At 38.0% G+C, this 15,719-nt stretch overlaps 1 protein-coding gene across 9 annotated transcripts in view; it reads left to right on the top strand.

Annotated features, from left to right (window-relative positions):
* Vinc (vinculin) overlaps positions 1 to 15,719 on the top strand; it is a 158,621-nt gene that overhangs the window by 113,065 nt on the left and 29,837 nt on the right. For 2 of the 9 annotated variants that reach the window (XM_083134335.1, XM_083134336.1), the window contains exons 16-19: positions 585 to 704; positions 6,503 to 6,571; positions 9,998 to 10,123; positions 14,500 to 14,589. The exons of 1 other annotated variant lie outside the window; for it this stretch is intronic. In XM_083134335.1, coding sequence (XP_082990461.1) covers positions 585 to 704; positions 6,503 to 6,571; positions 9,998 to 10,123; positions 14,500 to 14,589 — 405 coding nt within the window. Of the gene's footprint in view, positions 1 to 584; positions 705 to 2,045; positions 2,106 to 6,502; positions 6,572 to 9,997; positions 10,124 to 14,499; positions 14,590 to 15,162; positions 15,181 to 15,719 lie in introns of all 9 variants that reach the window. 6 more of the 9 variants (XM_083134337.1, XM_083134338.1, XM_083134339.1 and 3 more) reach the window with 6 other exon arrangements.

Below are 15,719 nucleotides of genomic sequence, written 5' to 3' on the forward strand. Positions count from 1 at the left end.
TACAACAATTCCATCATACTCATGAAGCTTGACTATTCACACTACAAGTATAACTTTACCATAAACACTTAAGCTTAACACTACACTTCACATCTTTCAATATCAGACGAACGGGCAAATTACATAAGAAATAATCATATGTACTGTTCGTACAAGAGTACTGCATATTTTATTATTGGCTTGGATGTATAGTGAAGAATGTATATATCCAGTGTATATATATGGGTTCTATATGTACATAATCCTTCACAAGTTCTTTTCCAGCAAATAACATAATAAGCTTTTTGTTTCTAATATATGTAACTTTCATTTCTTTACTAAATACTTTTGTTTGCTTTCATTTGTTTTGTCATGTCTTAATTTTCATTTTGCTACGAAATGAATGTTACTTTATTGCTTCAGATTTAACACTCTTGCCAAAGAGGAATCTTTTTTAACTTTTCCATGTTATACTTTATATAATTTTCAATTTAACAGCTAGCTAACAGATTACTTTGATAAATGTTAAGTAGAACTTTTTGTTTATGGTAAGAGGACTTGTTTGTCTTTTGTTTACGTTTGTATGTTTCTTTTTCTTTTGACAGCGAAACCACAACTAGATGCTGATTTCAATGCGATCTTTAACGTGGATTTTAATGAAATATTTGGCCTCACCTCTGCTCAACCTCATAGCTCGTATCGAGGCATAACCCTCCCAAGGAGAGGTAGTGTTTGATTTGGGATGTCTGGTTGTGATTTGGTCTTTGTCTTTTCCCCTTACATATCCAGCTTGTAAGATATCTCTAAAATTCTGTCCTTTTTTAAGGTGCCAGAAAGTATGGTAGCTTTCTTTTGGGTATGAAACTGTTCCACATAATAATAATAATAATAATAATAATAATAATAATAATAATAATAACAACCATGGTGCAACAGCCCGAGAGGACAAGGGCCTACCTACCGACTGCCAGCCTCACTCCTACTTGCCGAGGTTGGAGATTGTCCAACCAGTTACGGAGTGATGTACAGTCAGCATGACGAACCCCAGTTGTTGTTCTAGGTTTCCATGACTGGCTTACACTACTCATTCGTGGCTCCCAAATTCCCTCATGATCATGGGTGGCCGTCAGACCCATACATTGGCCGAAATCTCAGGAGATAAGTTGTTATGCTTTCCTCCAGGAGACTCGAACCTGTGCGCGTCCCAAAGCCGGAGCCCAAAGCCTGATGCCTTAGACCGAACGGCCACGGTGTGGGACAAAATACTTGTTACACGTAGACAAGGCATTAGTTTGATGCAGGAATGCCTTGGTTAAGAAGCCCATGACATGCAACCAGTTTTATTCTTGGGTTGAATTTTGATCTTGCACTCGGCTTAATAAATATCTGATTCTATCTGCAGTCTACATTGACACAAATGGAACCCACACGAATGAGAATCATGGATAGTTTTACAAAAATTGTGGCCTCACTGCCACATGCCTTAGCAGAGGTGGGTGATCATCGAACCAGTTACGGGATGACGTGTGGTCAGCATGATGAACCCCCAGTTGTTATTGTAGTTTCCAGGACCGGGTCATGCTACTCATTCATAGCTTCCCAATTTCCTAATGATGGTGTATGGCCACTGGTCCCATACACTGCCCGAAATCACAGGAGAAAAGTTGTTACACCCCCCCCCCCCCTTTACAGGAGAGACTAACGAGCGCACATGCCTTAGGCCAGAGTGCCACAGTGTGCCAGTGTGTTGTGCCTTTAAAACCTGACTGAAAGCTTCCGGACATTCTGACACCTTAATGCTTGCTACTTTCTTGTAAACCAAAGATACCAGTAACAGCAAGCTTCTGTGCACCTGTAATATCTCGGTCTTCTCGCGAAGCCTGGCCTACTGCTAGATCACCCTCCCGGTTCTTCCGTGCTTTCTTTGCAGTGCTCTTGTGTGAGAACCACTGGGTAGGGTGAGCCAATAGAACGAGTGCATGCCGTGACCCCTTTTGCAGTCTTTTGCTGAACACTTACTTTGAAGTTTCACCTGAGAATAATGTATGCGAGACCTTTTCTTTCAGCTAATTCTTCGTGGAATCCGGAAGCCATGAATCACAGTAGTGTGGATATAATTGACGAAGGTACATTTTCAGCAGTTGCAAGCATCCTCCTTCCGTTTTGCAGACTGCCAATGCATTCTATACCATTTTGTGCCTTGTTATGGTAGTTGTTCTTAGCCTGTCTTTAAGATTTTTCTTTTAGTTTTGCAAGCAGCACTCTTTTTTTTTCTTCTTTCAGGCAGTATGTATTTGTTGGTGTACACGGAAAAGTCAAGTATTATGTCTGTAGTTTATGGAGCACGTAGCATTGCCTGTCAGACTATGAAGTTATTTGTTTTTGTTGGTATTTTGGGGGAGAATACGGTCATGTTGTATTGTACCACGTAGCTCTAATTAGATTTGTTTGCACAAAAGTGTGAGTATCATGTGAGAAATGCATATTTTATTTTCTAGTCTGTCCCAGGAGTCTGTGGAGCAACATTGTGCATAATGGTGAGGAGGAGAAAATAAATGGGTGGAGAAAAGTAGTGTGCACTGTGGAAAATGGCTGGTACCTGCAGCTGCGTTGTCCACTCTTGCAATCTCTTACCCTCTCAAGTCAAAACTTGAGTAAAGGACTTCTTTTCATTCTCTTGCTCGGTAGAGTCCTGGGACAGAGTATACTGCCAAGGGTATTCTGGCTTTTCATTATACAGTTGAACCCGAGTTATACGTATGTCAAGGTGAAGAGAAAATAATACGTTTAGCTGAGAATTATGTACAAATCAGATTTAGATACCATGTCATATCATTATTAAAATACTGTAATTGCATCTATTTTGAGAAACAAGATATACGTAATACAGGGTATTTCTGTCATAAAGTGGTAAATTAACGAATCTAATAGTTTGATTCCTAGTCAGGCATGTATCTTTTCCTCTTTCTGTTCTCCATGGCTGACCAATAGCAACTGAAAACGTTCACTGAAAGAACCGCTGGAACACGGCAAACGTCAGGTATCGTACAAAAGAAAATGTGTCTCATGTTCTGAACAACTGCGGCAAATCTTTCTCCTGATTTCATTCCTTGCGTTGCCTCTCCTTGCCTTCTCCGTGACACCGTCACTGAACTTGAGACCAACCACCGGCATGCCTGCCTATCCTGTTTCATATTTGAAACTTGCCTTGTGTTTTTGTAACGATAAGACATGTATACTTCTGTCACATTGTTGTAGCTTCGTGACATCCAATTCAACTGTATTTTATGAAAATTGAAAACACTTCAACCCTGAAGATGAGAGTGACGTTAGCTCTCGAAAGCTTGGAATATTTTTCACAACTCACCTGGTCGATAGCCCGAGAGAATCTATTCATCGTTCGTCACCAGGAAAGCTTCAAGTCTTACTTCAAAATTTAGCAGTGTTTTCTTTCCCAGATACAGAATACATGAAAGCATAGACTTGAAGGAAGATTGTACTTGTCAGCATTGTTACTTGCCACTATAGAATTTTATCAATATGCAGATATTTTGTCCGCAATGACATGAATAGCAGTAGGCTTACAAATAGATGCTGTAACCTTCAGTTAGTTGCAGAATTTTGTCAATAATTTTCTGTAGTGCAAAAAGTTTAGATTTGAAACCTGTTTAAGGTTTTGGCAGAGACAGTGGTGTGCACAAGGGGGGTGAGGGTGGTGGGGGTCATAACCCACTCCCTTTTAGTCCAGGATTCCGAAAAAATAGAACATCAGAAGGCAGGAAAAAATGGCAAAATGAGGACCGACTACTAACAAAGGCATACATAACTCCTCCATTTCGAAAATCCTGGTCACCACCACTGGGCAGAGATGGTGGTGACTAGTAAAGAAAAGCTAGAATACCCTTCTTAGATGTGTATTGTATTAATTGTGTGTGTTTAAACTGTAGTTGTATTGTGTGAATTTTAATACACAGTAGGATTCTTTCGAAGATTGATTTACATTATCTACTGCACATTCATGATGGAATAACTGTTGATATGCCATTGTTACTCTTTGATCTTGGTCTATAGCCAGTTTTTTTTTATGTAACAATTAATGTGGGTAGTTATCTAGTCATGTAAGATGAGTAACATTGATATTCATTATTTTATCATTATTCTTTGTGCATGAATTTAGTCTTAATACTTCAGTTTTTGTCTGGTACATGTGAGTTATCAAATTATTGGGTGTAGTATTACTTATCCTAATATGGCTACAGCAACAAATTATTAATACATCAAAGAGAAAGAAGGATGCACATAACGGCCAGAATACTCATAGAAAAGTAGGCAGTCCATTGTTTAGAATATTGATCAGGAAAAACAGGACCTTACTTTAAATTGGGTGTAAACATTAGAGACTTTTCACTTAAGTTTACACTGCATGTGTAGAATGAATGTGTAAATTAGATTGCCGCAGATGTTGTAAGTCACTTACATTGATTCTGTGAACTAAAATTGCTTATTTAGTACAGTCAGCAGCAAAATATGATAGACAAATTGTCATTGATTACTTACAGTTTTAGGCCTCTTCAATAGTGTAGGTGCTAATGCTGTTTCCTTATAATCAAAGTGTTCCAGGTTCGAACCTCACTTTAAACTGTAGGTTGAGTGTCCTGAGTAGCCTTAGGGTAAAAAGGATTGTAAAAAACTTCTTTTTTTTTAAAGAATGTTTTGGTAGCTTCATACAATGCACCTTGCACCTGTAATGGCTCCTGAGCAGTCTGTGGCAAATAAATATATATTAGGTCGTGTCAAGTTGATATTGCAGCAGACTTTCAGTCCAGCAAATTACATTTGTACACTCCTGGTCACTTAAAGTGGCACATTTTATAAGGCTGGAAAGTTGAAGTATGTGCCATTTTATCTGAACAGGAGTGTACTTGGAAATGTTTCAAATATATCAAAATCTTAAAGTAACATCAGTTGTTCACAATAGAGGCAGACCAAACAATTGAAACAATTTTAATGACCCTCATATTTGCTCATGCATTAAGTTTTAAAAGTAGTTGCTTTTCTTCGTAGCTATGAGATGAGGTTAAGGATTTTTAACCACTGTTTTACTCTGTGTTTAGGAGACTTATTCTGCCTTTCTTCATAGATTGGATGTTATTTTGTACATCCATCCCTCGGCACTGAGATGAAACAAGTCTATGAAACACCAGTAAAAGCAGGAGACAGTGGTTAACATTCCAAGTCAATCAGTATGAGTCAACAACTTCTGATCACCAACAAAGAACATTTCTTCATGTAGCTTTCATAGTTCTTGAGATATCACTAAGGCACAGCTGGACCTTTGGCCAATGCCAGTGAGGCCATTTGCAAAATTTCCTCATCATAAACCGCTATGTTGTTCCAAATTCTGAAAAATTACACTGTTTAGAATTCCATCCAGAGCATTCACATGAATCTCTGTATGGTTTTCTTTCGCTGTTGTGTAGATATTCTCATTAGTTTCGGGACTACTTAAGCCCAGTGCTCGAAAAATCTTCTTCAGAGCTAGGTGCCAGCTCTGAAGATCAGGCGCCAGGAAACCACCTACTAGCAATTGTGCATACTATAAGAAGGTGAGCCGGCCCTAGTGGCAGAGTGGTTAGCACATCACGCTATGATGCCAAGGGTTCCAGGTTTGATTCCCGGCCTGAGCACGGATGTTTGTGAGTGTTCATTCATCATATCATCACTCATCCCCATCTTCACAAATAAGTCAAAAGTGGCAAAAAAAGAAAGCAAAGTAAAATAAAGCAAATCAATCTATAAGAAGCTGAGCATCACTGTATTCAAAACATCGCTAAATCATGTGAGAAAGCGGGAAATGGGGGGGAGGGGGTTGGAGACAAAGAGTAAGAAATTGTTATTTATTTTATGAAATGTTCACAACGTTGATAAAAAAAAAATATTTGCTAACTTACGCTGTACTGCAATTTTAACTTGGAGTTTTCAGAATTTCGTACATGCAAACTTGAAAAACGGCAATATCACAGCAAAAGATCAGTCGCCAGGCTGAAATGTTTAGTCACCATGGTGACCTGGTGACTGGGATTTTTCGAGCTCTGCTTAAGCCCATTAAACTAATACAAATATCTGGACAAAAGTGAAAGCAAACCACAGATTCATGTGAAATTCTAAACATATGTAATTTTTCTGAATTTTGAAATATCGTAGTGGTTTCTTGAAAGGAGAAAAAAATATCAAAAATGGCTTTGCTGGCATTGGCCAAAGGTTCAGCCAAGCTTTAAGGAACATACCGAGACAGGAGTGTCCCTTACCCATACATAAAGGTGTTTTTTTCAACAATAGAGTATTCCTATGAACTAAATGAAGGTGTCACTATTGTTACAAGGACCAAAGCTCAGAATATTTGACACTGTTTGCATGCATTACTGTACTTAAGTGGTATTACATGTTAAAACTGTAGCATACTCTCTTGGGGAAAGAAATGATTGTTGCCATCTGTGCATTTTAACCTGTGTATTACTTTCAGATGAAAAGAAAATAGACAGCCAGTGGAACTCTTCTGCTCCTCCCCAGTACCATTTCTTCACAGAGAAAGGTACAAGTAATAGAATGATTTGTCTGTTACAGGGTGTAATAACTATTTGACGTGCATTGGCATTCTAATCGCGTGCTGGTGTGTCTCTTTGTGGTTGTGTTGAAGAGGAATTCATTAACTTTAACAAATTAGCTTATTATGCAGTTACTTGTCCAGGACAGGACTACCACCTTGTTAAATTGATACCTTTAATAAATTAAGTTAAAACTTGAAAACTACATGTGTCTATAGTAAATATTTCCAGTTTTAGAAAATGTAATGTCCACTTGGTGTTATGTTATTGTAAAACCTGGTGCAATCAGCATCAGTATAATATTTTCAAGGTTTATGCTTTTCACCTCAGATATTGCGTATTTAATTTAAACAAACTTCTCTTGAATCTCACTAATTCTCAGATTGTTTTTTGAAAAAACATTTCTCTTGCTTATTGTGCGTCTCTGATGTAAAGGGGGTGGAGGGTGAATTTTTAGAAAGCATTCAACTGTTAACGTAGTTGTACACTCTGGCCGATTTTTCCCAGGCTAATGAGGCTCTGGTACCTGGACCCAAGAAAGGGGATAGTCCCGTTTGGGGCTTGTGTTATGTTTATTTCTGTTTGTGATTGTCCTTGCATCAATTTCATCGTATCACCTTTCATCTTTGTGATTAGCCAGAAGTGGCAGAGAAGCCAAGTAAAACATACAAACCAATCAATTAAACTTATTGCAAATCTCACCTTCATTCTTATGCAATCCAAGCTGTATTTAAATTCAGAATGAAGAAATGTGCATATACCCATACCAGCAAAGCACCAATATATTTTTTTGCAGTAAGCAAATTAATCTGACTTGATATGAAACAGCAAGCATGAAGTGAAGAAAGTTATTTATTGGCTTCATTAATTAATGGTGTCTTGCCTGAAGCGGACCTCTGTGGTGGAGTGGTTAGCACAGCACAGATTCAAATCCCAGTCTGGTGCAAGGATGTGTCTTTGTGAGTGTCCCTTCATCATATCATCACTCATCCTCATCTATGGGATTAGTTAAAAGTGAAGTAAACTAAACCAAATAAATCAATTTTGCTTTACAGCTGGCCTCCATGGTGGAGGTTGTCAGTGTTGCAAGCTACAAAGCCTGAGGCCCCAGGATTGAACTTGGGTGAAGGCAGTGTTTGTCCCATCTATTTCATCTCTTCATTATTCATGAAACACAATGTAAAATAACTGACATAGAGAAACATTATGCCTTAAAATGGGAATATAAGTATTGAGGAATTTTACAAAAGTATTAAACTCTTACATTCATAAAAAATGGCATAATTATGCACTCGATGGATAAGAGAAATTACCAATGTCAGTAAGATACCGATTATCCTAACATACCCTCCCTTGTTTAAATTCATTATATTAGCTCAAGTATAATAGTTTTTAACATTTTCTAAAAGTGTATGCCTTTAAAGTATTCTTGTCCTGGACATTTCTTCAGATAACCTTTTCTTGATACAAGACACATGTTAAGTTAAATGTAGTGTAATTTAATACATTCGTAACTGTGGTTGTCCTCTTTATTGTTTGAGTACAAGAAAAAAATGTAAGGTAGCTGCAGTGTGGCATTGTGTATCTCTCACATTTCCTGAACTGAAATGGATTCCACATTCATTTTAAAACTGATGCAGGTTTTAGCTAAGGGGATATTCCCCATATAATATGAAGGGTGCACATATCCTACAGGGATTAAATGTCCATATTAATTTTTGGCAAATATTGATGTTAACCATGGGGAATGGACTTTTCTCTTAACAGAAGCAATTACGGATCAGTTATTTTACTTCATGCCAGTGCTTTGATCACTGAACTACTCTTGTCAAGCAGCAATTTTCCAAGGACCTCTCAGTTTTAGTTCATGTGCACTACTAGCAAAAACGTAACAGATGTTCTTAAATCATTACTAATGTGGAAATCAATGGCTGAAATGCAGGAATTGCTTGTTAGTTATTAATGAAACCATAATGTTAATCTGTTGCACCTCAAAAAGGTGCAACAGTGGATATTTATTCAAATGAGAAAAGTTGCACAACCCATTGCATCTACCATCACCATGCGTTGTATGGTGGATTCATATAATGTAAAATTGGTTTATTGCCATGATGTAATGGAAGGTTTCTGGAGAACATCTACCACAATGAGTTATTGCTTTACAGTTTGGCATACACACAGATGTACAGTGTAGAAATTCAAGCGAAGGTTCGACCAGGACTCAAACCTTGTTCTCTTGCATACTGTGCTGTAGCTGTACCAACTGAGGTACTGAGTCAGCCCTGTATTCGCCAGATTCTTTGCTCTTTTACCTGTGTGAAATTCTGTCTCTATGCTTTGAGAAAATAGGCACTGTCTACGTCAACAGTGTTTCAAAGGCGTGGTAGCACTGACAAACAATTTCACACAGGTAATACATAACAGTGACTGAAGAATCAGGTGAAACCAGATTTGCCTAAGTGCCTCATTTGGTAGAGCTATGACACTGTATGCCAGGGGCCCAAGTTGAAGTCATGGGTGAGCCTACATTTTTCATTGGAATCTCTACATAATGAGTTCTTGCTTGTAGCAACAGTCTGATATTACAGTAGTTCTGAAGCTTGGCCAATAAAATAAGTTTTTCTTTGTGGAAAGTAAACCACGAAACCCATTTTGAATGTCTAGCATGACAGCAGACCAATCCAAAGTTGCAATGCTGAGCATGGCTTTATTTCTTAGAATGAGACTTTCTAGTGTCATTATCGACACATACATCATGCTTGAATAAGGGGAAGAAATGAAAATGCCATGCTTTCAAATTTGTATTATAATATTGTACACTCCTGTTCAGATAAAGTGGCACACAATTCAACTCTCCAACCTTATAGAATGCCTACTTAAGCAAGATGTTAGCAACTTTGTAGTGATGAACTGAAATCTTGCAAAGAGCATCAGGAACCGTTACAATATATCATGACATTATCATTCAATTATTGTACTTTTTTGTAGAAGTAAAACATGATTCTGTAATTCACATGTAATTGTTGTGCATGGTTGGATGTGAAGGCCTTTCATTGGATTCTGAGACTCGTGTGAATTTTAGGGGCCTCCCCGATGGTGCACTTGTAGCGTCATCGCCTTGTAATCAAGGGGTCCTGGGTTCGATTCCCGGTGGAGGCACATAGTGGTTTGGATCCCACTATAAACTGTAGGTCCGGTCCCGATTAGCCGTACTGTACATAAAGTGGACTTAAAACACCAATTCAATTAATCAATCAATCCTGTGAATTTGAAATCACATTTGCTCATTTTTTTTTCTCAAACCATAATTCTGTTTACGATCTTAAACACATACACTGTCTTAGGATCTGGTGAATGGTTTAGTCATTTTAAACTAATAATTGTTAGTGTAACACAGTTTCATTCTTCTTCAGTTGGATCAACAATGAAGCAACAGCCCCCTCCAGGCTACTCCCCCTCCCACTCCCCTGTACCCCACCTGGGGAGTAGCAAGTCCCCGACCATGGGAACAATAAGCCCGCTGCCAAAATGGGCAAGAGGTACTTCCTTCTTTTTGTAGGTTGGAAACTTCTGTTGTGTGTGTGTATGTATGTAGAATATATCTTCTCTCGTCCAAATTTTTCTGCAGTTTCTGTAAGCCAACTGTTACCTGTTTGTTCTTACAGTTCATAAATTATGTTCATACAAGTGTAAATTTTACTTGCAGTAGTTACATGGCACTTCAAACATGCATGCATGTTATTTGATATCTTCTGTTACTCCATCATGTGTAACCTTTTCACAAAACATTCTGTATATTTGTGTAATTATCTTTGAAAACTATTCACTCAGAAATTAATGTTGAGAAAATGAGAATTCTAAGTTGTAATACCATAAATTTGCAATGTATCTCATTGCAATCCTTTTGTTACGTCAGCGAAAAATGCAAGCTCGACCAGGACTCGAACCCAGGTCTCTGGCATTTCGTGCCATTGCTCTACCAATGAGCTACCGAGCAAGCCTGGCTTCGCCTGATTTTTCGCTTCCGCTGTTTTACCTGTGTGGAATTGTCTTTTCTCGCTAACAGTTCTACGTAATACATGTCCTATGTGTGCCTATTTTAATGAAGTAACATCTGTTCTCTGGGAGGAAAGAGGCAACTAAACATCTACTATGTTTCAAAGGCAACAGATCCCGTTGCAGTAGCACAAGAAGAGACTGATCCACACAGGTAAAACAGCGGAAGCGAAAAATCAGGCTAAGCCAGGCCGGCTTGGTAGCTCAGTGGTAGACCAATGGCATGGAATGCCAGAGACCCAGCTTCGAGTCTTGGTCGAGCCTGCATTTTTCGCTAACAGTTCTACGTAGTACATCTCCTGTGTGTGCCTTATTTAACGAAATGTATGTACAGATGGGGACAAAATAATACGAACACCTGTGAAAAAGTATGCCACATTTCACACCGGCAGTACAGCAGCACCACCTGGCACTGAAGTCTGCCACCTAGTGGCTGTGGAGGGGAAGGTATTAGTCTGTAAACAGCAGTCATTGGTGGTGCATTCGTCTATTGTGTGCTCTCAAGAGACGCTGCAATGTCAGACCTGACAGAGTTCCAAAGAGGCATGATTGTTGGAGCATGGTGACGGAAACCGCAAACCTTGTTGGGTGTGCAAGGAGCACAGTATCAGCCGTTTTGACAGCGTACACAACACAAGGTAAGATGGCATCTTCAAAGCACAACAGTGGACGAAAGACAAAGCTTGCTGCTCAGAATAGGAGGGTGTTGAAGCGCATAGTGGCCCGAAAGAACAAGCAATCGTTATCCGAGATAACATCTGAAATGAACAGGCGTCTCCAGGACCCCATTTCAACCAAAACTGTCAAAAGGGAACTCCATGCTGCAAACATTCATGGTAGAGTGGCAATTCGTAAGCTATTGGCGACATCACGTAATGCTGTCAAGCGACGCCAATGGTGCAGAGCTCACAGAAGTTGGTCCCCACAGCAGTGACAACAAGTCATCTGGTCTGATGAATCAACATTCACATTATTTCAGATCACCGGGCACGTTTATGAGTGGAGAATGCCCCGAGACTGCCTCATGCTGACTGTGAAGCTTGGAGGTGGGTCCATTATGATATAGAGTGCGATATCATGGCACGGTGTGGGACCACTTGTTTTTCTGCATGGGAAGATCAACGCCAATCACTATCAGAGTATTCTGGGGGATCATCTCCATCCTTTTGTCCAGACTTTATTTCTTGGGGAGCGGCTGCTTTTTCAAGATGACAACGCTCCTATCCACACTGCTGGGTCTGTTGGTTTGAAGAACATGACGATGAAGTAGGACATCTTGAATGGCCCCCACAGTCTCCTGACTTGAACATTATAGAACATTTTTGGGGATATTTGGAGTCCAAACTGCATGCTCGAAGTCTGCCTCCAGCCACACTTTCGGAATTGGAGACTGCTCTGGAGGAAGAATGGCTCCATATTCCCTTAAGCATTGTGCATGACCTCTATACGTCCATCCCACGTTGCATTCAAAGTGTACTTCAGTCACAGGGTGGTCCAACCCCATATTAATAAAGATTTTATCTAATTTCACAGGTGTTCATATTATTTTGTCCCCCATCTGTATATATGCACACACACACACACACACATTATGATGTAACAAGGATGGCATAATTTGAGGAGCTGTTAAATATTGGAAGTTCCGAAAAAATAAAAGTTGAACTGTCATTATCTAGAAGCTGATAATCTGAATCATCTCTTGCTGATATTTATTTTTTATATATTATGTGATGATTGTAGCAACACAGACAATTGTGAAGAATGTTAATTAGTATTTTGAACCTACAACTTCTTAATGAGAATTCTGTGTCTACAACTTCTCAATTCAAATCACATTGGCACACAATCCAGTTTCGAAGGCTTTTAATTGAATCTTTATCCAACTTTGTAGGACATTGATAATCTCTTCAATTGGTTCTCAAATCTTGCTTCATGAATACTACTTATTGTTCAGAAGAAATGGAGGGAAATCTGAAGTTTTTTTTTTCTGGCTGAAGGTGAAATGTCCCATCTTCATTGCAAGTTTGGCATTTAGTTATTCTCATTTTCCACTCAACAGACCTGTATTGAAATTCAATTCAGACAAGATATCTTCTGAATGCTGCATACATAAGATTATTTTTAAGACTATTTTTTTCTTCCATAAAGCAGATAACTAAAACAAAATGCTAGGAATTTAGACATAAGCTAACAATCCTGTATCAAAGATACTGTCCAAAAAGCATGGTAACCTCAGCTATTTCCTCTTGATCAAAGGATGGTTTTGTATACTTGGAAATTTGATCCAGTTCACCAAATTTATTTCAATCTTCGTTGCTTCTGTTTTGAAATTTTCCTGATAGAAACATTGTCCATTCTTTATCAGCTAATTTTCATAAATGTGCGACACCTTAACAGCATATTCCACGTCTCGCATTCTTCATATTCTTTACTGAAGTGTCACCGTTATTTTTGCCACTGCTTTCAAAACAGCTACTCTGTGATTTTTCAAATATTCGCTCACTTGTCAGAAGATTCTACCTACTGCTGCAAGTAAAATTTGCATTTGAGAAGTTCGAAATAAGCAGTAATTGCATAAGTTGAAGAATTTTGTACTCTATTTGTGCAATGTATTTTATTAAACATAGAGATACACTAAATAATAACAAGCATATATACAGTAGAGTTAAAGCATGATTTATTATTTTTTAAATTTTATTCAGATGTCCTAAATTTTCATTTCACATATTCTTAAAATATTGGAAACCCAGAATTACTATTTTACTTTTTTCTTCTTTTTTTTTTTAATTCCAGTTTGTAGTTATAAGATTTTACTTTGGCTATAACATTTGTGGATACAAGTATTCCATACATAAAATGTTTAATGTTAAAGATATTCTTATAATGAAATTAAGTTGCATTGAATTGATGGTTCTATTACTATAAAGTACTATTATAATTGTTAGATGTGAATCAAATTTCTATGGAATATTCTTCCTTAAGGAACTAAAGAAATTATAGTTCAGTTTAATAAAGTGGCCGCGGTGGCTCAGTCGGTAACGCATCTGACTACCATGCTCAATCCCCGGCCAGTTCAAATCCAGGAACTTTTCTAACGTTGGAAGTGGCCCCGGTGCCCACCCAGCGTCGAATGACATGGGTACCTGGGGGAAACCCTGGGGGGTAAAGGTGGTCAGGGGCCTGATGCTGATCACATCACCCCCACTCATGACCGGATCAAGAAAGTGTGGGGCGTTACCCCCACACCCCCTATACACCTTCATGGTGTGGTGCTAAGCACAGGGGAGCACTTTACCTTTACCTTTTAGTTCAGTTTAATAAACCAGATTGTGTGTGACAAATATTATTAATAAAGTTATGGTTTAGCATAGGGTTAGTACAGGATGATCACAAAGTATGAAAATTTTTAAACGAACAGAAACAGGTTTTATCTTAATTAGGCAATCAATGCAAATATAGTATAACTCATTGGAGCATTTACTTAATGGGATTATCTAATAGGATGTTTTATTCCCACGTTTCCAATATTTATCTTTCTGTTTAACTGACTGAAAATTTTCTGAATATGGAAAAAAATTAAACTAGTAACTTTATAAAAAAAACTGATACTGTATCAATATAAAAAAATTCCATAAATGTGTGAAAAAGAGAACCTACATTATATAAACAAAATTTTAATGAACCTAAACAATAAGGTGGTGGATTTTAAGTGCATGTTGTGTTCTGGGATAATCTTCCTATGAACGATATAACCAGTTAAGCAATTTTTCTAATATTGTACAGATGTAATACTTGTTTTTCAGTCCCCCCCCTTTCTCGGTGGAGATTGTATGAGCTAAACACATTTCTTCTTATTCAGGGGAGACCACAGATTTGTTGTATAACGAACTAACTTCCGAAGACGAGAGTGGCGTTCGTAGTCATTCCTATAATGATGTGGGCGGACGAGGTAATAACAGCATGATTTTTCTTCCAATTCCTTCCTCTCTAGGCAACCCTATTCTCACAAAAGCTTTTGGGGAAAATCTTGAAATGAAGAAGGGGGATGGTTGCTTGTGTTCGGAGTGGTTTCTATGTTCTTCCCTCCTTAGTCAGTCCCGACCCAATAGCTAGTTCTAGTACTAGAGAATTGGGGAAGTTATAGGGAGTTCCGCTGTAGTGTCTTGGCTTATTATTTTTTATTATTATTTCCAGGTTATTAACTGAATCATGTTTGTCACAAAATGTTTGTTGTGCACTACAATGTAATGTTACGTACTAAACATTCCTTTTTTCGTCTTCAGACCAGCACATGGATGTTATTAGGTACTCATTTCTGTATTGTTGGCAGGTAGAAGACATTGTATACATACACGGAATGATAAATAATTTAAATTCTCTTTTCCAGAATGGAATGAGCATGGATAGTGTGTGTTGGCATTCTATTATGTATTAATTGTTGTTGTTCTAAGTCTTGTATGATTTTCTTTCATCCAAGTACGAGGCACTATGTATGATTTTGTTTTTCTTTACATGTCTATAGACTTGTATTATGACGACGGTAAGTGATTGTAAACTGAACCTTAAGATGAGCTGCATGGGACATTTTTTGCATTGGAGCATGATTTGCTGCCTCATTTTTGCATTGTTGTAGTTTCATTTCTATTGTTGTGCATGGCGAAATTGCATATTCCATGATAAGTTTCAATATTGTTTTTTTTCTTCAGCATTTTTATAGTTTTGTATATTGAGTTGAATGTATTCCATTCTGTAGATATGTAAATGGCAACAATATCGCATTTGTTTGTGCTAAGCACCAAATGGGTATTTTGAGTACTCTATGGTAAATTTTATCAAATGAAGTTAAATTGGGTTTATTGTGTTCTACAAAGCATGTTATGGTTTTATAGTTGTATATAAGTGCTAGAAATGTGTGCTTCAGTTGAACATTCATTTCTTTGACAGTTTTTAGTGGTGTATAAAGTCACTGCTTTCGTACTGCTGTTTTGGTCCTAAGCCTCAACAATTCTGTCAACTGTCGCTACCTCAGAGCATTCTTCAGCATGCTGTCAATCTCTGATGCGACACCTTCCAGTTTTA

The sequence above is a fragment of the Lepisma saccharinum genome, chromosome 13, assembly GCF_977018435.1.
Source record: "Lepisma saccharinum chromosome 13, izLepSacc3.1, whole genome shotgun sequence".
Lineage (NCBI taxonomy): Eukaryota > Metazoa > Arthropoda > Insecta > Zygentoma > Lepismatidae > Lepisma > Lepisma saccharinum.